The sequence below is a fragment of the Orycteropus afer genome, unplaced genomic scaffold (genome assembly GCF_000298275.1).
Source record: "Orycteropus afer afer isolate SDZICR_OR568_19922 unplaced genomic scaffold, OryAfe1.0 scaffold00006, whole genome shotgun sequence".
NCBI lineage: Eukaryota > Metazoa > Chordata > Mammalia > Tubulidentata > Orycteropodidae > Orycteropus > Orycteropus afer.
The window spans coordinates 14,862,432-14,885,532 of NW_006921593.1; the positions used below are offsets into that span (position 1 = coordinate 14,862,432).

Below are 23,101 nucleotides of genomic sequence, written 5' to 3' on the forward strand. Positions count from 1 at the left end.
CCTTCTGAGGAGTGGCTGGTGGGTTTGAACCGCCAGCCGTCTGATTAGCAGGCAAGTGTCTTAGCCACTATGCTACCAGAGCTCCTAGCTCAGTTCCTAGTAGGTAGTTATTGCCTACATATCTTCATGTGGTGCTGGAAGTTCTGGTGTTTTAACTGAGTGTCATGCGGTTCTGTGGTGGAGAGGAGGCGTTGGTCAGCCACCTGGTGTGGTGGGGAGAGAGCAGGCCTACTGGAGAAAGTGGGGGTTCACACCACGTTATGCTCAATGCCAAGGGCTTTCCCAGGCCCTTCTTGGGCATTTGCTTGCTTTGGTTTGGGTAGTGCACAGGCTGCCTGTAGGCTTTCACACAGAGTGAGTGCTTTAAAGATCCAGGAGTGGGTGCTGGCGTTAGGTCCCTGTGTCAGACGAAACCACTGCAGTGTGCAGCGTGGCGTGGCGTTAGAAGGTCGCGCCTGGTGGGCTGCACACAGGTTGCGCATCCAGGGTTCCTTGCTCTGCAGCCCCTTGAAGTGCGGCCCCCACAGCCACCACGTGTATCCTGTCAGGCACAAGCCAGGCCTGGCGTCCTGCTGCAGCGGTGCACAGCCCAGGCTGCAGGGACCTCGGCCGCAAGATGTCCTCTGTGTGGTGCTCTCAGAACCACATCCTTCCTCAGGTGGACACTGAGCGTGCGGCTGGGGGACTGGAGGTCCTCGAAGGCAGGCTCCTGGCACGTTCTCACCTGGGGTCCCTGGGACACAGCGGGTACTCAGCAGGCATCTGAGGGAACATGGTCAGCTGGCCAGCTGGGAGCCAGGGCCCTGAGGGCTCTGCATGGGCCATGGAGTTAGGAAGGGAGCGTTCATCGCCTTCCTGCCCCATCGTCCACTGTCCTCCCCTGAGCAAGGACACCAGGCTGTACGCTGTTGCCGAAAGTTTCTCCCCTCTGTGGTCATCCGTGTAGCGTGGCCTCTTGTGGTCACGTCTCCCTCAGTAGTCACCCGTGTCATGTGGCCACTTGTGGTCATGACTCCCCCACTAGTCATCTGTGTAGCATGGCCTATTGTCGTGACCCACCCTTTGGTCACCCGTGTAGTGTGTCCCATTGTTGTCATGACATATGCCATTGTCCTGACCCCCACTGGTCACCTGTATAGCATGGCCTGTTGTCGTGACCCACCCTCTGGTCACCCGTGTAGCGTGTCCCATTGTTGTCATGACCCCCCTCTGGTCACCCATGTAGTGTGGCCTGTTGTCATGAGCACCCCATCACCCGTGTAGTGTGACCTGTTGTCATGACCCCCCCCCCCCGGTCACCCATGCAACCTGTTCCATTGTTGTCATGATGCCCCTCTGGTCACCCGTGCAGTGTGCTCCGTTGTTGCCATGACTCCCCCGTCACCTGTATAGTGTGGCCTATTATGACCCCTCTCTGGTCACCCGTGTAGCACGTCCTGTTGTTGTCATGACCCCCCCGTCACCCATGTAGTGTGGCCTGTTGTCATGACCCCTCTCTGGTCACCAAGCCGCATGTCCCGTTGTTGTCATGATGCCCCTCGGGTCACCCGTGTAGCGTGGCCTGTTGACATCATGACCCCCCTCTGGTCACCCGTGTAGTGCGTCCCGTTGTTGTCATGACCCCCCCGTCACCCGTGTAGTGTGGCCTGTTGTCGTGGACATGGAGGTCTCTGTCCTTGTGTTCTTTCAGTTTGGAGGTGAAGCAGCTGCTCCAGACGAAGGCTGACCTGGAGAGGGAACTGGAGCAGGTGAAGGGGAGTGAGAAGGAGGGGCGAGAGAGAGAGGAGGCGCTGAGGTGAGTGGGCTGGAGAGTGGAGGTGGGGCTCGGCATCCCACCCCCGCCCTGCGTCTGAAGGCTGCTGGCCACGGTGGGCCCAGAACCTCCCCAGCGGCGTTCCGGCCCCTTCCTGACCTCCTTCACACGTGTAAGAAGCCAGTCTCTGGGTGGGGCTCTGCCCCGGAGGCCGTGGCCCACACACCTCCTCCTTATGGTCAACTGCCCACATGACGTGCCATCTCGGACTCCCGTCCCTCTCTGCTCACCTCGGTCAGGACTCGACGTCAGACACGTCCCCGGACGCCATCCCTCGTTCACCATCACTGACACATGGGCCCGTCCCTCTCTGCTCACCTCGGTCAGGACTCGGGTGTCAGACATGTCTCCATACAACATCCCTCATATGTGACTGTCACTGACACGTGGGCTCATCCTGTGTGGTTGACCCATTCAGTGGAATGCTACTCAGTTATGAAGAAGGACGGGGTCCTGATCCAGGGATGAGTCTTGAGAACATGCCGAGTGGACGAAGCCAGACGCCAAAGACACACAGTCTAATCCCATTTATATGACGTGTCTGACCGGAAACGGAGATCAGAATGAGGCTGGGTTGTGGGAGCAGCGGTCTCCAGGCAGGGCAGGGAGCTGGGGGAGGATCAGCTGTCTCTAGGGGGCAGGGCTGGGGGGATAAGCGGTCTCTGGGGGCGGGGCAGGGGAGAGGTCAGTTGTCTCCATGGGGTGATGAGCTGGGAGAGATCAGTGGTCTCTGGGAAGGGGTTGGGGGGAATCAGCGATCTCCAGGGAGAGGGCTAGGGGGAATCGGGTTTCTAAGGGGCGGGACTTGGGGGGATCGGCGGTCTCTGGGGGTGGGGCTGGGTGTTGGGAGCGGGGGTCTCCAGGTAGGGCGGGGCTGGGGCACTGCTGATAGGCTGATGAACTTGCTCTGGAGTTAATGGTGATGTTACGTAACACTGCTAATGAGCTGGAAACTACTGAACCGAACGCTCGCGAAGATCGCGGGAAGTGATCTAATCTCATGATAAATGGATGGCTAGATTAGAAGTCTGAACAGAGCTGTCCAGCACCAAGCACAGCGAGATGCCTGGGATGAGTCGGAGTGTGGTTTTCTAGAGAAATGCGAGGTGGCTTAGTCGGGAGGCTGGGCCCTGCAAACCAGCAGGGGCGGGCCAGCAGGTGAACGATTCTGCCTCACCTGGGTGTCTGCGACGAGGCGTGCACTGAAGTTATTCCAGCTGCGTAGCTTTTAGGAACTCACGTGGGCCCTCCCAGTTCATTACTCATGCCATTAAGGGGCCTAGTGGCCCACGTGGTTTGCGGTCAGTGGCTGACCTGAAGATTGATGGTTCGAGCCCAGTCAGTGGTTCTGCAGAGAAAAGAGCTGGCAAGCTGCTTCTGTGAAGGTTATAGCCAGGAACACCCTGTGGGGCAAAGCCGGGGGCAGTCCTCCGTTGGCCACGGGGCCGCCTACATGGGCACCAGCTCCAGGCCCGACGGGAGGGCAACACCGCTCCCTGTCGGTCCGTGGTGCGCATAAGTCCGGCTGCGAGGGCTTTGCTGGGCTCCTCCATCCCTGTGTGGGGTCCATCTGGGAGGCAGGCAGTGGGGGCAGGCTTGCTCTGGGGCTCTCAGGCTCTGTCCCCCAGCCTGGTGAGGGTCCCAGGCAGGGTGGTTGTGGCAGTGCTGGTCTGTGCCCATGGGGACAGCCTCGTCCCTGCCGTGTAGCACCTCGCACCAGCTGCACGCAGGTCCTGCAGCATGATGGCAAATTGGCGGTTGTCTTTTCCCTCCTTTCAGGGAGCAAGTTGAAACTCTGACCAGGAAGCTCCGGGAGCTGCACGAAAGGCAGAGGGACAAGGAGGAGGCCCTCGTGGGAATGGCGCAGGAGGTGCGTGCCGCTTCCTCAGCCCTGGGTCGCACGGGAGGGGGCCCGGCTGCACCCAGGAAGGGGCCGTCTGGCTCCTCAGCCACATGCTGGCTGTCGTGTGCCCTGTGATAATCACTGTTCACTCTAAGTTACATTGTGGGGCTGACCTCGGGTCGCTGACTGTTGGTGTGTGGGCGTCTTGAACTGCTCTGCCAGTAGTACCGTGCGCTGCCTGGGGCCGTGTGCTGGAGGGGAGAAGGAAGCAGGAGCCCCCAGCAGCCCCTTCCTGGCCTGCGTGCCACGCGCTCCCTCAACACGAGGCTCAGCGTGCAGGCTGCCCGAGAAAGGCCACGGGGCAGCCTTCCCACTGCCCGGCCTGCTTTGCCATTGGTAGGTGGTGAAGGTCAGGGGACAGGGCCTCCAGGCAGGCAGGCCCTCCTTCTCCCTTCACACCCCCCAAAGCAGCTAGGACGGTGGCCTCGGGGCTTTGAGGGGACGACTGAGGTGTCCCTCTGGTCTGTTGGCTCAGCGCTGGGCACGCCGTGAGTCCGGGTGAGAAAGCCCCACTTGCGCATCCCTTTCTCCGGCGAGGGGCTTCTCCGGGGCTGTGTCTGCACACACACAGTTGGCACAGTTGGAGCATCTGCTAGGTGTTAGAACAGGACACCGATGGCTTGGCATGGACCCCACAGTCACAGCACCTGTGGGGTAAACGTGAGCCAACAGCAGAGCTGGTCTGGGCCGTGTCCCATGAGCATGTCACAGACATGGGTGGGCACGCCTCAGACACGGGTGGCAGTGGTGTCTTTGTGTTTGCATGGCATCCCTCTCTCTGTGACCCTCGTCGTCACTGAAGTGTGGAGGGCCACCTGGGCCCTCAGCATCCAGGGCCCGCGCAGTGCGTGTTAGCACAAGCCCACAGCACTTCGGGAGTGACCTCCTGCCTCAGAAGGGGGGCTTGTTCCCGGGGCTCAGTCACGGCTCGAGCTGAGGAGTCGGGTTTGCAACTAAGCAGCTGCTCTCTCCAAGGCCAGCTCGTGTAGCCGGATACTTCGTTCTGCGGCCTCTAGCCGCCATGAGACCACATGAACCTCAGGTTGGCGAGTGGAGCCGAGCTCAGGGTTTGGACAAGCACCTGTTGAGTTAGATAGAGCCAGGCCAGGTGCTACCAGGGGCTCCCCGGCACGCGCTGGCGGGACCTCCCATGCAGGTTGTCGACCCTGTGGCAGACGGGAGCCGGGGTGTGGACGCCTCTTGTGCGGTGGGCTGCTGGGACTGACATCCCTGTGGGCCACTCTGGATCTTCTGAGGGAGGCTGAGTCACCGTTGACAGGGAGGGAGTGGCCGTCGTCCTGTGAGGGCCACTCGGCATGAGACCCTGGGTCCCCGCGCACCTGCCCTCCTGTGGCCTGGCTTCCGTGGGTCCCGTGGAGTAGGCGTGTCCACGTGACAACGGTTCTCCTGTCTCTCCTTTGGGCCTCAGATGTTCTTAGGAGGTCTGTGAGGGGACCGCTCACAGGGACCACGGAGGTGGCAGCCCGGGCTCCCTGCACATGAGCTCTGCCCCCGACACAGCACAAGGGGCCCTGCTCATCCGCAGACCTTGCTCGCGGAGTCGCAGCTTCCTCGGGCCGGTGCTTGTCCTGGAGCAGCAGGGCTGGCACGCGCATTGCCCGGGCCTTAGGGACGGCCTGTCGCTTTGCCTCAGGTGGTGGTGGTGGTGGTGGTGGTCGTTGGGTCACTTCCAACTGGTAGCAACACCGTGTCCACAGAAGGACCCCTGCCCAGTCCTGAGCCCTCCTCACAGTCATCGCTGCTTGAGTGCGTTGTTGAGGTCACGGGGTCCGTCCGTCTCTAGGGGGCCTTCCTCTTTTTCTCTGACCCTCTATTTGATGAAGCGGGATGGCCTCCTCCAGGGACCGGCCCCTCCTGACAGTGCGACCAAGTACCTGAGACCGAGTCTCACCATTCTCCCTTCTAAGGAGCATCCCGGCTGCACTTGGTCCAGGCCAAGATTGCTTGGGTCGTCTGGCATCCTGGGAGGGTCAGCATTCTCTGCCAGCACCGCAGTTCAGAGGCATCAGTTCTCTGGTTTCCTTGTTCATTGTCCAGCTTTGCACGTGTAAGGAGCAACTGAAACATACACCATGGTTGGCTCAGGCACACCTTAGTCCTCAAAAGTGAGATCTGTCTTTAACTCTTTAAAGAGGTCTTTGTGGCAGATTTGCACACAGTGTTGCAGCACGATGTCTGATTTCTTGGGTGCCGCTTCCATGGCATCAGGTTGTCTGCAGACCCTCAAAATAAGAGAAGCACGGCCCATTGTGTTGTCAGCGTGTTGATTGGAGACAGGCAAGATCACCCACCATCCACGTTTTCCTTGTGCACCATCGGCTCGGGTCCGGGCAGGGCATGGCCCTGTGTGCACCTCCTCTCCCATGTGGGCCTTGACACACTGGCCATTCTAGCAGAGTCTGGGGTGTTGCTGCCTGTCACCCACTGCCCATCCGGGAAGGGTCTGAGCGATGCCACCTATCACCAGCCGCCCATCCAGGAAGGGTCTGGGTGATGCCACCTGTCACCCACCACCCATCCTAGAAGGATCTGGGGCGATGCTTTGTCATCTGTCACCCATCCCAGAAGGATCTGGGTGATGCCATCTGTCAACCACCACCCGTCAGAGAAGGGTCTAGGGTAATGCCGTCTGTCACTTCTACCCATCTGAGGAGGGTCTAGGTGATGCCGTCTGCCAGCCTGTCTTCGAGCCCCTCGCTGTGGGGTTTGCACCTTCTCTGTGCTGATGTCTGTCGTCTGGGGTTTAACCCCCACTCGGCCCACCTGTCACGGAGTCACCACGTCTGTGGGGGCCCCACGGCTCTTCCTTCTTCCCTCAGCATCTGCTCCGAGGCTCTCCACTGCGGGGGCAGGTGGCCTGGTGCGGAAACTGCTGGTGTTTTGTGTTTTGCCGTCTTCCTCTCTGACCTCGAGGCTCTGTCTTCCTGTGAGGGGCAGGACGCCTCCTCCCGGGAGGAAGGAGTGCGGCTCTCCGGCGCCCTGTCTGCGCCGCCTACAGGCGCACGCGTGTCCTGGCAGTGACGTGATGGTGCTCTGCAGACAGGGCGCTGCTGTCAGCCACGGGACCCTTTGCTTTTTCTCCTCGCTCTCTCCTCTGCATTTATTTGCTGGCTGTGGGGTTAAAGCGCGCAGCAGGGGGGCGCTGTGGGACCTTGCTGGGGCTCTGAGCCGCCCTTGGGAAGCGAGGCTGTGATGCTGTCGGCTGTCGGGTTGGCTGGGACTTGGGGGAGCCTGCACCCAGTGGAACACGGCACTGCCCGGTCCTGCCCGGCTTCACGATGGTCTTTGTGCACCAGGCCCTGCTGCAGCCCTGACAATCCCGAGTGCCCTCCCTGCTGGGGGACTCGGGGTCGTCCTCCGGCCCCAGGTCGGACCCCGTCCTGCTGTGGCCCATGGGGCTACCATTCTCAGACGTCTGTGGCCAGCCCTTCCTGCTAGACTGTCTTCATCTGGAAGCTCCGCCGAAACCTGTGCCCCGTGGTTGTCCCTGCTGGTCTTTGAAATACCAGTGGCAGTAGCGTCCAGCATTACAGCCACACGCAAGCCACCACAGTGCCACAGAGGACAGCAGGGTGGCGGGAGGACGAGAACAGCACCGTGAAAACAGCAGGTTCTCCCCGAAGCCTGTGCGTCTGACTTGGGGACCTGGGTTTCCCCCTCTTCATGGCAAGAGTGGGGCCACACTTATAGAGATGCACCCCAAGAAAGTAATAGCTTCTTAGCAGGGATGGGCAGCGACACACAGGAGCCGTACCCACACACGGGACAGCCACACATGCTGGGGATGGCCACACGTGGGAGCCTTAGCCACACACGGTGTGGACAGCCACACACAGGAGCCACATGGTGGGGTGCTGGTCCTGGAATAGTACCCAGCCATGGTCAAGGATAGTGGGGTCTGTGTTGCTGATGGGGACAGGTGGCTGGGGCCTGTTGTGTGCAGGAAACAAACAGCCCCCGTCCCTGAGGTGAGCAGCGGCAGGGCCCATTTTATTTAAGAAAAGCTGTACGTAGGGAAAGGCTGCCGGGGCGGCCATGTGCGCTGTGCCTTCTTCCGTGTGCCTTCTAGGGCCCTCTGACTTTCTGTAAGAAGCGCAGGTCAGCGTCGGGTTTCTTCTGCTTAGAAAGCTTGCTCACTTTGAAGTGAGGGAAGAGTGGGGTTGACGGGGCAGGGGGCGTCACTGCTCTGCTGGACAGGGCCCTTCAGGGAAGCGCTGTGGCTCGGGATTTTCACAGGAAGGAAGGTTGGCCCACCTGCTTCCGTAGTGATACCAGCTCGGAGCCCAAGGAGGGGTCGCGATGAGTCGGGGCCTGCTTGACGGCGCACGACAGCTCAAGGAATTGGTAGGCACATCAGGGCAGGCTGCTCCCGCGGGCCGCCCAGCCTTGTGGGGCGAGCGTGCCTTCATCTACTAGGGATCCAGTTGTACCTTTTTGACCAACTTGGCTGGGGCCACACATGGCAGACTGTCACTCTGGGGGAGCCGAAGTCTGGAGGTGTGTGAGGCCTGAAGGAGGCAGTGTCTCAGTCACCTGGAGCTGCTGTGACAAACAGCACCAAAGGGTGCCTTTCGCAGGCAGAGTTGACGAGACTGGAAGGAGGCTTCTCGCACTTGGCTCTGGGGCACGGTCTTGTCTCCCTGCAGTGTCTGTGGGCCGGGCTCCCTGATCTTCCCCCGGGTCAAGGAGGCTCCCAGTACAGGGACCCCGGGTCCAGAGGACACTGCTCTCGGCCCTTCTTTCTTGATGCTACTGAGGCCCCTTGAGCTCTGCTTTCTAGTGTGATCTCTTACAGCTCCGAGGCGCAGACCTAACCCTGTAGGTTGTATCCTGCCTCATGAGCGTGGCTCTCTAACCCTGTGGGTGAGCACAGCGGTCGGACCTTTACAGCACATCACAGTGGAGGGTAGTTACGCAGGTGACATCACGGGGGGTGATGACGTCATGACGCGACTGCCAAACCATTGAGAAGCACAGCCCAGCCAAGCTGAGCATGTTTCTGGGGCCACAGTTCAGGCCACGGCAGCCGGCCAGGCCCTCACTGGGGTAACAGTGGGACCGTCGAGGCGGTGAAGGGAGTCTTGGCCAAAAGCAGTGGTGAGCCCCCTGAAGCGAGCCGATGGCAGCTCACCTGTCAGCCAGCGAGCACCCCGTGTCCGTCACGGGGGAGGGCGTCACAGCTGCTCCGGTCTCCCACCTTGAGAGGCCTTGCTCCAGCATTGTGGGTGGGTCTCCATGGAACACGTTTAGAATGTGAGAAAAAATGACCTCATGTTCTTAGTTTCATTGTCCTCGAAGATGGTGAATGAGGGTCCGTGAATGACAGCCGTCGGCCTCTGTCAAACAGTCACACCCGCTGTTGTGTTTGATCGCACAGATCCCATTTTTGTATGATAGCATTAAACTAAGAGACCCTAGAAGTCCAACAGTCTGTCAGTAGTGGGGATGTTACTGATTTTAGAAGATGTTTTGCAGCCGTGTGGACGGCTACTCTTTAACGTCACGGGGGCTGTGTCCCCACTTCCGCCTGGGGGGCTACTGCAAGATGGAGTTCAGGGTGTTAGTGAGAAGCCTATTGGAGTCTGTCTGCCCGTGTGCTGTGTCCATGACCGTCTCTGTCAGCGGCGGCTAAGACACAAGGCACTTGCCCTGGGATTCAAAGCCCGTTGGGCCCAGCTGGTCTCTGCTGAGCGGTGTCTGGCCGTCCTGCCTCACTCACCACCCCTGTGCTCCCGCAGCCCCAGGAGGACCTACAGCTGCCTGTTCCCTCCAGCAGCTGCTCCCCAGAGGCCTCCGAGGCAGACTGCAGTGCAGCAAGCTCACGGCCCCCCTCGGCCCACTCAGCGGGGAGCGGAGAAGAGGGGCAGCGGGACACAGCGGCCAGGGTCCTGCAGGCCCAGTGGAGGGCACGCCAGCACAAGGTGAGGGCCGGGAGACCCCACGTCTGCTTGCGTGACCGCCAGGGGCCAGCTCACACTGAGAGCCCACCGTCTGGGAGCCAGAACCACCCAGCACCGGCATCACTGAGCTCCTCTGACGTGACAGCCCCGGCTCAGGGGCCATGGGGGCGGGGAGGGCAGAGTGGACACAGTGCCACGTGGTCAGAGCCAAGAGAGAGCGAGAGTGGGAGCAACCCCTGGGGCCACGGTGCAGGGAACACCTGGTCCAGCTGGGCAGGGAGTGGGTGTTGGGGACGGTCACCCCTGAGCTGGCCCCTGAAGGAGGCAGAGGGCTCCACAGCCGGGTGGACAGTGGGCAGTGGCCTGCTTCCCAAGAGCCGAGCTGTCCGTCAGCTCTCCTGCACCAGCCAGCGCCCAGCGTGGGGGTGGCCGCAGAGGGGAGGCTGTCTGGGCTCAGGGAGACTAGGGTTTTGAGACAAGGGTACCAGCAGCCAGCGGCTCACCCCCAATCGCACTGGGTCACCCCAACCACTGTGAGTCACCCCTGACCACCGTGGGTCACCAACCCCTCTGTTGGCATCCAGACATCGACCAGAGAGGTGAAGGGCACGCAGTGGTCAGCCTGAGACTAAGAGCGGCGGTGAGGATCTGCAGTCCTCCATGGCCCCCTTTCTGGGGCTCCCTGGGAGGGGCAGCTCCAGGCCACAGTCTGTTGTGCAAGGTGTGAAGCACAGGAAAGCCTCGAGTTTGTAGATTGGCTGGCCCAGGAGAGGCAGGGCCTTCTGGTACTGTTGTCCACCTGGGTCCCATCTTCTCAGGTTCACAGCAGGCGACTGGGTGACACTGGAGGAAGGCTGTGCACATCTCTGCAGATTCTTAAGGCCGCCACGGTGACATGCCACCACACAGCTCAAACTGCAGGTCCGCACAAGCCGTCCTCCCTAGTGGCACCCTCCAACCCCACCAGTAGCTGATGTCCCATCCGCGGTGTTCAGAGACTGTGTCTGTGACAGCGTGTTCATCTGGCTGTCCTGTCTTTCTCCAGCTGGGCACTGTTCCCATCCTGTCTGCCCCGTTTCTCTCGGGCCGAGCACCGTCCCATCCTGTCTGTGCCGTCTTTGTGGGACCCTGCACCATTCCCCTCTGCGGTGTCGCTCTTCCCGTGCTGTCATTCCCCAGCAGTTTCCTTGCCAGTCTCTGTCCTCATCTGCTGTCTGATGCCATCTTGGCCACAGTCCTTAGCGCTGCCTCTGGCAGTGAGCATGCTTCCACCCCCTGCCGGACGTGGTGCTCCATCCCCTCTCTGTCACGGCCATGGTGCTCCGTCCCCTCTGTCACGGCCATGGTGCTCCCTCTCTGTCACGGCCATGGCGCTCCGTCCCCTCTGTCACGGCCATGGCGCTCCGTCCCCTCTGTCACGGCCATGGTGCTCTGTCCTCTCTGTCACGGCCATGGTGTTCCATCCCCTCTCTGTCACGGCCATGGTGCTCCGTCCCCTCTCTGTTGTGCAACAGGCCTTTGCTCTGAAACTCTCGGGCTTCCGCTCAGCCACGCCATAGCCAGCCAGCTGATGTGCGTGTCGTCCAGTGCAGCCAGTAGCCACTTGATGCACCTGGTGGACTTCAGGTTCCCATGGGGACTTGGTTTCCATCTGCTCTTAGAAATACATATTTCCGGGGCCCACCTGGTGCCTCTGAGCCAGCCTGTCGGGGCAGCCGGAGAGAGTTTTTTTAAGTCCCGGGTGTTTTGTTTTTTTTTAAACCTCGGTGAGCATGTACCTGTTTGCCAGTCTCTACCTGTTTGACTCAGTGCCGTTGGTTACGCTTGCCACACCCGTCTCCACTCTCGCATCTCTGCCCGTACTTCCCCACCTCCAGGCCTGCTGTCCCACGTCTCACCTGTACTGTGGAGTTACTGGGATGGCTCAATCTTGGAGAAATTCTTCAAGAGCGTGAAGTGCCTGTGGGAGTATTCTTTCCTGTTGAGCTAAGCAGTTGTTTACTTTAAACGGATCGTTTCAGTTCCTGGCATGGCGGCCTCTCAGAGGACGGATTCAGATTGCTCCAGTCTCAGTAGGTCCAGTAGGTCTGGATGCCGAGAGAGTTTTAAATTCTGTTCCACATTCCCCCTTTTGGATCAGGATGCTCCTGTGGCGTCTTTGATTGGCACGTTCAGTCGTGGTGGCTGAGCACTATTCAGTTCTCTGGTCTTAGGGCAAAGGGGGCAGTAGTTCAGGAGGTGACTGGCCCTGCAGTCCAGCTCCTCCTCTGACTCTGGTCTTGGAGTGGCTTTGGCAGTCAGTCAGCCTGGGAGCCGGTGACCGCTGACCCCAGATGGGCATCCCCTGTGGCCTCACCCAGGTGTCCAGCCACCCTGCACCTCAGTCAGAGGGCGGGCACTCAGGTCAGGCCAGTGCTTGTCTTTAGAAGCTCCTGTGTTGGCCTGCGCCAGCCTCGTGGCACCTGTGGTCCTGACTGCCCAGAGCCGTGGAGCCCTGGGACAGCCAGTCGAGACCAGCTGGCCACCCCAGCGCCCTGCACCGTTGGCTTACAGCTCCAGAGTTTGGTTCCCTGGGCACTGTCAGCAAGGCAGGGCTGAGCCAGGACCTGCAGGGTGTCTTGGGGTGTGGCCCTCGGGCACCATGGGGGGCCAGTTGTTGCCACCCTTCATGCTTATGGTGTTTTTCCTGCACTTGGTGTTGTGTCGCGGTGTAAGACCTAGAAATGAAGACGGTGCTGTGGCAAACGCATCCTTCTCACGCTAATTCATGCTGTTTCTTTTTTTCAGAAAAAGGAGGCTGCTCTGGATGAGGTAAGCGGTCTCAGAGTGACGCGGTGGAGGGCGCTCCCCTGGAGCAAAGTAGCCGATTGCTGGACGCAGGAGCTCAGACCAGAGCCCCCCTGGGAGTTTAAGCGCATAAGTCGTATAGCACCAAATAAATATTTGGGTGATGTCAGACTTTCAAAATTCAGTCATTCATTCCTTCTGTCAGCTCTTGTCCTGATCATCAGCTTGGTGCTGAGTGGCGTGACAGCCCCTGGACAGAGGGAGACATTAAGACAGGCAGGGTGACAAGTCACTGTGATTTGGGGGCTGAGCTCAGAGCTGCGCCCATGGCATTGTGAGGGCTGCCAGTCGCCAATGCCAGGGACATCTGCAAAGGGGGCAGCTGTGAGCGGGGCTTCACGGGGTGAGTAGGAGCTCACTGGACAAGATGCATTGAGACGGGCCTTGAGAGTGAGGGTGGGCCTGGTAAAGGGCTGACGGGGGAGTGGGGTGGAAGCGTGCGTGAGAGCAGGGCCTGGTATTTTCCTGAAGGTGGAGAGTGAGCGGAACTTAGCGGTGTGTGGGGGGGGTGTCACCGGTGTTTGTGAGGAGAGACAGAAGCAACTCTGGGCTTTGCTGACAAGTCTGGGGGCCTCAGCATTTCCCCCTTTTCTTGGCATTCCTTCTTGGCAGCAGTTAGAGTCCCCAGTCACAGGGGTGTACGGGCCCCCAGTTTCCATTAGTACCACGAAGGGGAGGCAACAGCCTCCCAACTATCGATGTGGGCATGGGTTCCACGCCCTCCAGGAGGGAGCCAAGAGCCCCTTCTGCCCTTCCCAGTGAGACTCGAGGGTCTGGGGCCCAGGGAGCACCTCGGTGACGCTGACGTGTGAACGCGCTGAGAGGATGCGGCCCGAGTGGCCGCCTCGGTGACGCTGGCGCGTAGACGCGCTGAGAGGACGCGGCCTGAGTGGCCAGATTTGAACTTCCTGCTGCAGTTGTTGTCCTTCAGCCTTTACTGTCCCTTTAAGCCCTGGGCTCAGGTGCTTCTCTCAGAGCCGCTGGGCTCCAGGGGGCGTGTCTGAGACCACGCCTCCACCAGGCCCACTCACTGGGGCCTCTGTCCTGCACTGACCCCTCCTCCAGGCCCATTCCTGCCCCAGGGCCTTGGTGCGTGCTGTCCCTACTGCAAGGCTCTCTGTCCAGGTATTTGCTTGTTTTCCCTCCGCTCACCTCCTCAGAGAGCCCTCCCAGACACCCTGACCCTCACCCCCTGGCCCTGCCCTGCTTTGCCAGTCTTTGTAGTGTGTCCCCCGCCTGGCATCTCGCTGCCCTGTTTATGCGTTGCCTCTCCATTGGGTGAGTCCTGTGGAGGCAGGCCACCTGGCTCTCGTGCTGCTGTCCTGAGTGCTGGCATCATGCCGTCCTGTAGTGACACTGAGTACATAGCGTGTGACGAGTGGGTGCATTGCCTCCCACAGGATGAGGTCACATGCTTAGGAGGCAGACAGCCACACATGTTCTCTGTCACGTTCCCCCTTCTGTTCCATGTCCACTTCTGAACCCGTTGCCTGCTTGTCTGTGAAGTCGAGGTGGTAACAAGATCTGCTTGGCCACGTGAGGGTCCAGGGTGACAGTGTGCTAAGCGTGTGCCCCAGGGCCGTTCTGTGAGATTCCCTCACAGCGGTGGAACAGACACGGCATCCACGGCCTGGGCCCGGTCCCCGCCTCCACACAGCCTCCTCGTGGGGCACGTGATGCCGGGTTGTGACTTGGTTTCCTTTGTTAGCATTGACCCTCTTGGGGTGGTTGTAAGGTGTGAAGAACAGCGATTCAGGTCTGCCACAGCGTCTGGCTTACACGCGGCACTCGGGAAATGCTGCCAAGCGTCCCTGCTCCGAGCCGCTGCAGTAACTCATGGCCCTCCAAGGAGCACCGGTGACGCCAATGTTAAATGCTCGGCTGCTCATTGGAAGGTGGGTGGTTCGAACCCCCCCCAGCGGCTCCGTGGCAGGAAGGACCTGGCAGTGTGCTCCGTCAGGTGGGCAGTCTGGGAAACCCCATAACACCACGGGGCAGTTCTACTCTGTCGCGTGGAATCCCAGTGAGTCGGTGTCCACCCGATCGAACCAGTGACGGGAATATAGAGTGAATTATTCCACGCGGGAGACGTGGGCTGGCGTTGGCAGCCGAGTGTACCTGTGCTGGACAGAGTCCGCCTGTTTGGCTGCAGGATCAGGGTGTGTTGCTCGCCAAGCATGGCCCCTCATCGCTGAGACTATGGGTGGGAGAGAGGCTCGCAGAGCATGGGCCGGGACTGCGCAGCGAGGGGAGCCGTTCTTCACTGTCAACAGTATTTCCTCTGCAAATGTCTCTGGTCAGAACCTGCCATCTCCCAGGGAACTTCACCTCTGCCTCCTCTCCCCTCCAGGAGGCCACAGTGCTGCAGGCGGCTTTCCGGGGACACCGTGCTCGGGCGCAGCTCCTGGCCAGCAGAGCCTGTGGTTCCCCATCTCCCAGCACGCCGAGCCCCCCTCGGAAGGTAACGTCAGGGTGCAGGCTCAGACCTGGTGGGCCCCCACTTCTCCTTTCCTCACGCTTCACCAGCTGGGAGCACGAGCCATTGTCCACTCTTGGTATCTGCCTGCCAGAGAGGTGTGCCTCGCACACCAGCCCTTCACACACCACTGCTCCCTATGCTGCTCCTCCCCACGACACCCCTTCACACACCATCCCCCACATGCCACCCCTTCACTCGACGCCACTCCCTACTCCACCCATTCACACACCAACCCTTCACACACTGCCCCCCACATGCCACCCCATCACACGCTGCCTCCCACATGCCACCCCTTCACTCGCCACCACTCCCTGCTCCACCCATTCACACGCCACCCCATCACACACCGCCCCCCACATGCCACCCCTTCACTCGCCACCACTCCCTACTCCACCCATTCACATGCCACCCTTTCACACACCACCCCCCACACGCTACCCCTTCACATGCCGCCACTCCCTACTCCACCCATTCACATGCCTCCCCATACACGCCACCCATGCCACACCTTCACACACCGCCCCCCTCACGCCACCCCACTCACCTGCCTCCCTCACACCACTGCCCCCCAGGCCATCGTACACACATGCTGTCTTCTTCACATGCTGCCCCATACATGTCACTTCCACCCCTCCCACCCCGTCGTCCTCTCACACGGCCCCCTCACCTCACCTCCGTACGTGCCAGCCCCCCCAGCACGGTCACGTGAAGGCAGTTCTGCCCCTGGATCAGGCCCACAGTCAATGTAGCTTCAGGGGCGAGACAGCTCTGAGGACCAGAGACAAGGTAGCACGTCCGTCTTGTGAAGGGAGACCGTAAACACCAACCCGCTGCCATCGGGCTGACTGACTCGTGGGGGCCCCTGAGCTGCAGATACAGCTGCTGCATGGGGCCTTCCGGGGCCGGAATCATGATGGAGGAGAGGGCAAGGCCTTTCTTCCGTGGAGACTGGGGAGGTTTGAACCGCCAGCCTTCACGTTTCAGCTGGTTGTGGACTGCTTGTATCACCCAGAAGCCGCTCAGTTAAGATAGACGCTTAAAAAAATAACAAAGATGTCAACCCACCACAGCAGCCTGTCTCCTAGCTTCCCCGTCGAGAACACAAGACGTGCGTCAGAACTAGAGTTTAGAGGCTGCCTCAGGCGGGTGCCGACTGCGTGGTCAGGAGTGTCAGAGGGCCCTCTGGAGACGCTCTGTGACATGCAGGGGGCCAGCGGGCTGAGAGCCGCCTCATTCCCACTGTCGTTGCAGTGCCCTGCCACACCCCGCAGCCAGAGCCCCACTGCCCCTGACGGCACGGGGCTGGAGGAGGCCATCCTGCTGGTCCAGTCGGTCTTCCGGGCGCACCTGGCACGGACCAGGCCAGGGTGAGTCGGGCGACGTCTACAGGATGCCCTTGGGCCTGCCTTCTGCATCAGGAAGCTAGCACCGTCCCTGGCCAGGGTACCTTAGCGAGTCTGTGGATCCCTGGTGCTGGGAGCAGGCCATTAGTCCCATGGTTGTGGAGAGGGCCCCGGTGCCGCCTTCTGGGAGGAGGTGTGTGTAGACCTGTTTCTTGAGACACATGGCTCAGGTCCCCACGTGGAGCTGGCTGGTTGCAGGGTCAGCACGTTGTCACTTTGTAAGAGAGGAGCGATGGGATCGTGTTTGGGGGATGTGGGTGTTCCCAGCCGCCTTCCTGCAGGCTCCACGCCTGCTGCCAGGACCCTCGAGTTTAAGTCGCCTGGGCCCACAGTGTCTCCCAGAACCTGAGAGTGGGGCTGCCATTGACCTGGGACTAGACCAGACCTGGGGCCGGTGCTCAGGAAACCCGTACTCCATCCCACAGCTCACCCACCCCGCTCTGTGTCCGCCCTTCTCTCTTGCCACTGTCCCCCAGTCTCCATGACGGTGAACAGTGTAACTGGTCTGCCACTTCTCCAAATCCTGTGGCTGAGTCCCCGTCACCCAAGACAGGCTCTGACACTGGGAGAGTCAGCTGTGGCTGGAGGGGACGCTGCCTTGTCACCGTGTCCAGTGGGGACGAGGCAGCTGGCCCTGAAAGGGGGCTCAGCCTAAGCCCTGCCCAGAGCCTCAGGGCCCCAAAAGACAGAGCAGGAGGGGAGGCGCCTTGGCCCTGCGCAGGCAGCCGGGGCTCCCCGAGGTGCTCTCGGGCTGAGGTCCCGCGATGCTGGGTCCTGGGCTCCGGGCTGCTCTCAGCACACGGGGAAGCCTGGTGGTGTGGTCTCTGCTGCCTGGTGCATCAGGAAAAGCACAAGGAGCTGGCTTTAACAGACACCTGCTCTCTGACCCTTGAGGAGGCAGAAGCCCGTGTTCAGGGTGCTGGGTCTAGGGACGCCCTTCCCCCGTCCTTTCTCTTCTGCTCCTGGGCTCTGTGGCCGTCTTGACATGGCCTTGCCTCCCAGCTCTGCCCTGCTTCCGTGCTTGCTCATACCGGTTATTTTATATCTCACAAGAGGTTACTCTGCAACATGCCCTACCTGACAGTGCCTCCTTAACCTCACAGAGACTCCTGTCCCCAGAGGGGATCACAGCCATGGGTGTAGGGTTGGGATTCACCACAGTGAGTCTGGTACACACGTAGGCCGCCACCTGTGGCCGTGTTCCTGAAGGTGGAGCAGAGTCCCCGGGGGCTTCTGTCTTTCAGTGCCATCAGTGAGAGGACGACCACCACAGCCCCTGCCAGGAGGACGTCTGCTTCCACGGCAAACAGGGACGCCTCCTCCCCGCCCGCCCTCGTGGCTTCTGGTACGTCCGTGCGCTTCGTCTGGGTGTGGGTGCAGCGGCCGCTGTGTGTTCAGTCGTGACCTGCAACCCTCAGGGAGCACGGGGCCAGCTGCGGAAGGAACACGGGGGCAGGGGGTTGGCCCTCCGGCAACTGTCTCCTCAAGCTGAGGACACGCCTGGACCAGCCCCTTCACCCTTGTTCCTGGGCCATGGTGGCCCCACGCTCTGTGGGTGCAGCGCCACCACCTGCCTTCTCCGCCCCCTGCCCCACGCAGCCTGTGCCATGCTTTCTTTCTTGGTTCCCTCGGGAGCGAGGCCCTTCCCTGAGGGCTGCGGCTGTAAGGTGCCGTTGAGTCGTCTCTGACTCGCAGTGACGCCGTGCACAGCAGAATGAGACACTGCACCGTCCTGTGCCGCTTCCCGATCCTTGCTAGACCTGAGCCCGTCGTTGCAGCCACTGTGCCAGTCCGTCTCATCGAGGGCCTTCCCCCTCTTCGCTGACCCTCCACTCTACCAAGCATGACATCCTTCTCCAGGGAATGGTTCCTTCTGACAACATGGCCAAAGTAGGTGAGACCAAAACTGGCCATTCTCGCTTCTAAGGAGCATTCCGGCTGCACTTCTTCCAGGACAGACTTGTTAGTCATTTTAGCAGACCGTGGTACTGTTGGCGTTCTCGTCCAGCATCACAACTCAAAAGCATCAACTCTTCTTCAGTCTTCCTTATTCATTGTCCAACCGTTACATACATAAGAGGTGACTGAAAATACCATGGCTTGGGTCAGGCGCACCTTAGTCCTCAAGGAGACAACCTTGCTCCTCAGCACTTGAAAGAGTCCTTTGCAGCTGGTTTGCCCAGTGCTGTACATCATCTGATGTCCTGACTGCTGCTTCTATTGGTGTTGATGGTAGAACCAAGTAATGAGAAATCCTTGACAACTTCAGTCTTTTCTCCATCTACCATGAAGCTGTTTACTGGACCAGTTGTGAGGATTTTTCTTTTCTTTATATTGAGGAGTAATCCATACCATACTGCAGACTGTAGTCTTTAATCTTCATCAGTAAGTGCTTCAAGTCATCCTCACTTTCAGCGAGCAAAGTTGAGTCATCTGCCTATCTCAGGTAATGAGTCTTCCTCCAACCCTGATGTCATGTTCTTCTTCATATAATCCAGCTTCTTGGATTATTTGCTCAGCATACAAGTTGAATAAGTATGGGGAAAGGATACAACCTTGACGTACTCCCTTCTTGATTTTGAACCATGCAGTGTCCCCTTGTCCTGTTGGAATGACAGCCTCCTGGTCTATGTACAGGTTCTTCATGAGTACAATCAAGTGTTCTGGAATTCCCATTCTTCTCAATGTTATCCATAATTTGTCATGATCCACATGATCAATTGCTTTTGCGTAGTCAACAGAACACAAGTGAACATCTTTAAGGTATTCTTTGCTTTTAGCTAAGATCTATCTGACATCAGCAGTGATATCCCTCATTCCACGTCCTCTTCTGAATCCAGCTTGCATTTCTGGAAGTTTTCTGTCGATAACACTACTGCAACCATTTTTTAATTATCTTCAGTAAGATTTTACTTGCATGTGATATTAATGATATTGTTCAATAATTTTCACATTCTGTAGAATCACCTTTCTTTGGAAAGGATACAAATATGGGTCTCTTCCAGTCAGTTGGCCAGCTAGCTGTCTTCCAAATCTCTTGGCATAACCGAGTGAGTGCCTCCAGTGGGACATCTGTTTGTTGAAAGAAACATAACAATGGGTATTCCGTCGATTCCTGGAGCCTTGTTTTTCACCAATTCCTGCAGTGCAATTTCGACTTCTTCCTTCAGTACCATTGGTTCTTGACCATATGCCACCTCCTGAAATGGATGATCATATATCAATTCTTTTTGGTACCTTGACTCTGTGTATTCCTTCCATCTTATTTTGATGCTTCCTGCATCATTCAGTATATTGCCCGTAGAATCTTTCAGTGTTGAACTCAAGGCTTAATTTTTTTCCTCAGTTCTTTCAGCTTGAGAAATGCTGAGCATGTTCTTCCCTTTTGGTTTTCTAACTCCAGGTCTTTGCATATTTCATTATAGTAACTGGCTTTGTCTGCTTGAGCTGCTCTTTGAAATTTGTTCAGCTCTTTTATCTTGTCATTTCTTCCATTTGCTTTAGCTACTCTCTGCTCAAGGGCAAGTTTCAGAGTCTCTTCTGACATCCATTTTGGTCTTCTCTTCTTTTCTTGTCTTTTTAATGACCTCTTGCTTTCTTCATGGATGATGTTCTTGATGTCATCCCACAATCTTCTGGTTTTCGGCCATTGGTGTTCAGTGCATCAAATCTATTCTTTAGATGGTCTCTAAATTCAGGAGGGATATAATCAAGGTCATATTTTGGCTCTCGTGGACTTGTTTTGATTTGTCTTCAACTTCAGCTTGAACTTGCATATGAGCAATTGATGGTCTGTTCCACAGTCAGCTCCTGGCCTTGTTTTGGCTGAAGATACTGAACTTCTCCATTGACTCTTGCCACAGCTGTAGTCATTCTGATGCCTGTGCATTCCATCTGGTGAGGTCCACATGTATAGTCATCACTTATGTTGTTGAAAAAAGGTATTTGTAATGAGTAAGTCATTGGTCTTGCAAAATTCTGTCATGTGATCTCCAGCATTATATCTATCTTCAAGGCTGTATTTTCCAACTCCCTCCCTGAGGGCAGTGTTGCTCTCTCAGTAAAACTTTGTCAGGTTTTCTGCTTCATTAAGGTCCCGGAACAAGCTATCCATGAGAGAGTTCTGGGGCTAACACAGAATTAGCCTCCACCCCGACTGGGAAGTTGACTGTGGGCTGTGGTCCCTGCTGGCCAGCCCAGGCTCTTCGTTCAGACCCAGCCTCCTTGCATGTGGCAAGGGGCAGTGGGGTCACCCCCCGAAGGCCGGGTGCCCCCACAGATCTGTGACTCTGGTTGTCCTTCATGGCCTTCCTCCCATGTCCTGGGATTAGGACCCCCCTCTGCAGTTGCTTGTGCTGACGGTTACTGTGGTGGTGTGGGGCAGAGTGGCTGTCCTGTGGTTTGGGACTGTCTGTAGACTGACCTGCTGTTGGTGGATGTGGTGTGCCAGGCGCCGAGCTCACAGGCGCGTCTCCGATGAAGGACCTTCCTGTGCTGAGTTCCTTGGCCTCAGGTGGAACAGAGACAGTGAGGCAGGAATAACGGGAATCGGAGATGGTTGGTAGGGCAGAAACAATGCCTGATGGGAAGAAAACCACCAGAGGAAGCAGCTGGTGTGGGAGCGACAGCCCGGTGCGTGCACTGCCCGTGGTCAGCGTGTCTTCATGCAGAGCTGTGCTGACACGTCTGTTTTGCAGCTCAGGATGACAGCGAGGCCAGCAGTGTGGAGTCCGTGGAGGGGTCTGCAGCTGAGGAGGAGGCCCTGACGCCGGGGGATCCCGCCATAGGTAAGTGCAGCGCCCCAGCTGGGAGGCAGGGAGGGAAGCCGCCCTTGGCCAGCCATGTCTCTCAGGGTTAGGCTCCGCCCCTCCTTCCCAGGTCACTGGCCTGTTGGGCTGTGTCTTGGAGAGTGGCCTGTACGTTTCACACCATGTCGGACCTGAAAACCTCGTGGATGAAATCTCCTCCTAACTGTCCCAGACGATTTCTCAGGCTTTATCGGAGTCGATTTTGATACTCTCTCCCAAACCCCAATTGTTAAACTCACTGCAGGAGGATGGGCTGTGCTAGGGTTTACAGGCAGACGCGTGGGCACCCTGCCTTGTAGCATCGAACCTTGCCAGGCTTCACGGGGGTGATGAGACTGAGCAGAAGCCCAAGGCTGGTGCCCGTGGGCAGCGGTCAGACCTGCATCCTCCCTCCAGACTCTTGACCAACCTGACACCAGCCGTCTCTCCCATCACTCCCTTTCCTTCTCTGCTGGGTCCATAATCGGTTACAGTGGACACAGAACTCAGACCGTATTTACAGTTAAGTGGTTTATTAAGGAAGTAACAGGGTTTCCACTTGGGGTCAGGGTCAGGATCAGGAAGCTTGTAGGCAAAGTCTGGAAGGTTCCCCCAGAGGGGGAGCTGATCCCGCCCTTCATCAGTGCAGGACGGCTCCCTCAGCTTCTCTGGGCCATGCGGGCCAGGAGGCCTGTCTCTGCCATGCAGGCCTCCTCTGAGCCCCTCAGGAAAGGCCCCCTCAGGACAGGACAGGCTCCTTCCGCTCTGCCTTCGGCCTTCCTGCTGTCGGCCTCTGCACGGCTGACTGGCCTGGCTCACAGCCAGTGTGGTCCATTCAGCTCTCTCACGTTCCTGGCAGCAGGTTTCTGCCACGGCTGCCGCTGCTGCAGGGCCCCTTGCAGGCCTGTCGCCGTCTCAGTGTCACAGCCCTGGACCTCGCCTCCTCCCTCTGTTTCTTCTCTTGCCTCTTCCTGCTGCTGCTTCCCTTCCATCGGCCTCCTAGTCGGTCTCAAGGAACGACCCTCCCACCAGGGCCATGAACTGACCAGTCCTCAGGCCGTGGACGCTTCGTTTGCATCATAGACTGCAGGCACCTTGTCTGCATAAGTGTTCGGCCAGTTCTCGAGGGTGTACCCAGTCATAGGGTGGGCTACAGCCCACATAATAGACTGTAGACACCTCATCTGCATAAGTGGTCGGCCAGTTCTCGCAGGGTGTACCCCAGTCAGGGCGGGCTGCAGCCAACAGCCAGGCAAAAAGTGTCAAAGCCAAGTTGTTTACAGCTCACCCAGGAACTGTCAGTTAACCTGGACAGAGGTAACAGACCCTGTGGGGTCGCACACTAGGGCAGAGGTCCCTTCTCGGAGCTCAGGGGAGAATCTTCTGAGGGTTTTTCCAGAGAACCAAGGCAGAAGGCCACAAAGGACCTCATCTCACCACAGTGCCCCAAGCTGCAAAGCCAGAGGGACACCCCATAGCATGCTAGCATGCAGGGACCCTGGGGACATCCACAGCACACAGGCACGCCAGGGACGTTCCACAGCACACGCGCACCCCAGGGACGTCCCGTGGTACAGGCCCCCCAAAGGCTTCAGGTCGTGCTCCATAACCCAGAGCCATGCTGGCTCTGCCAGGCCAGCCGCAGTGACTGTTAGCCTCCTTGTCACAGCTGAGTCTGATGGGGACCAAAGTGTCTGCCAGCACCACACCACCATGTCACCTTGGTTCACTGTAAACCATCTCAGGGCAGCCGGTTGCTCCCCTGCCCCAGAGCCGCCAGCAAAGTTTGCAGGTGTGTGTGCAGGTGTCCTCAGGGTGTGCAGACGCAGGTGCGTGTGCGGGTGTCCTCAGGGTGTGCGGACGCAGGTGCGTGTGCGGGTGTCCTCAGGCTGTGCGGACGCAGGTGCGTGTGCGGGTGTCCTCAGGCTGTGCGGACGCAGGTGCGTGT

The 23,101-nt window shown here is 58.7% G+C and overlaps 1 protein-coding gene across 1 annotated transcript in view; it reads left to right on the top strand.

Moving 5' to 3' along the window:
* The window catches only part of IQCE (IQ motif containing E), a 52,383-nt gene that overhangs the window by 27,531 nt on the left and 1,751 nt on the right, over positions 1-23,101 (top strand). Inside the window, 8 exon segments of the mRNA XM_042781167.1 lie at positions 1,691-1,795; positions 3,593-3,683; positions 9,476-9,658; positions 12,425-12,448; positions 14,835-14,945; positions 16,215-16,330; positions 17,548-17,719; positions 21,069-21,153. Coding sequence (XP_042637101.1) covers positions 1,691-1,795; positions 3,593-3,683; positions 9,476-9,658; positions 12,425-12,448; positions 14,835-14,945; positions 16,215-16,330; positions 17,548-17,719; positions 21,069-21,153 — 887 coding nt within the window.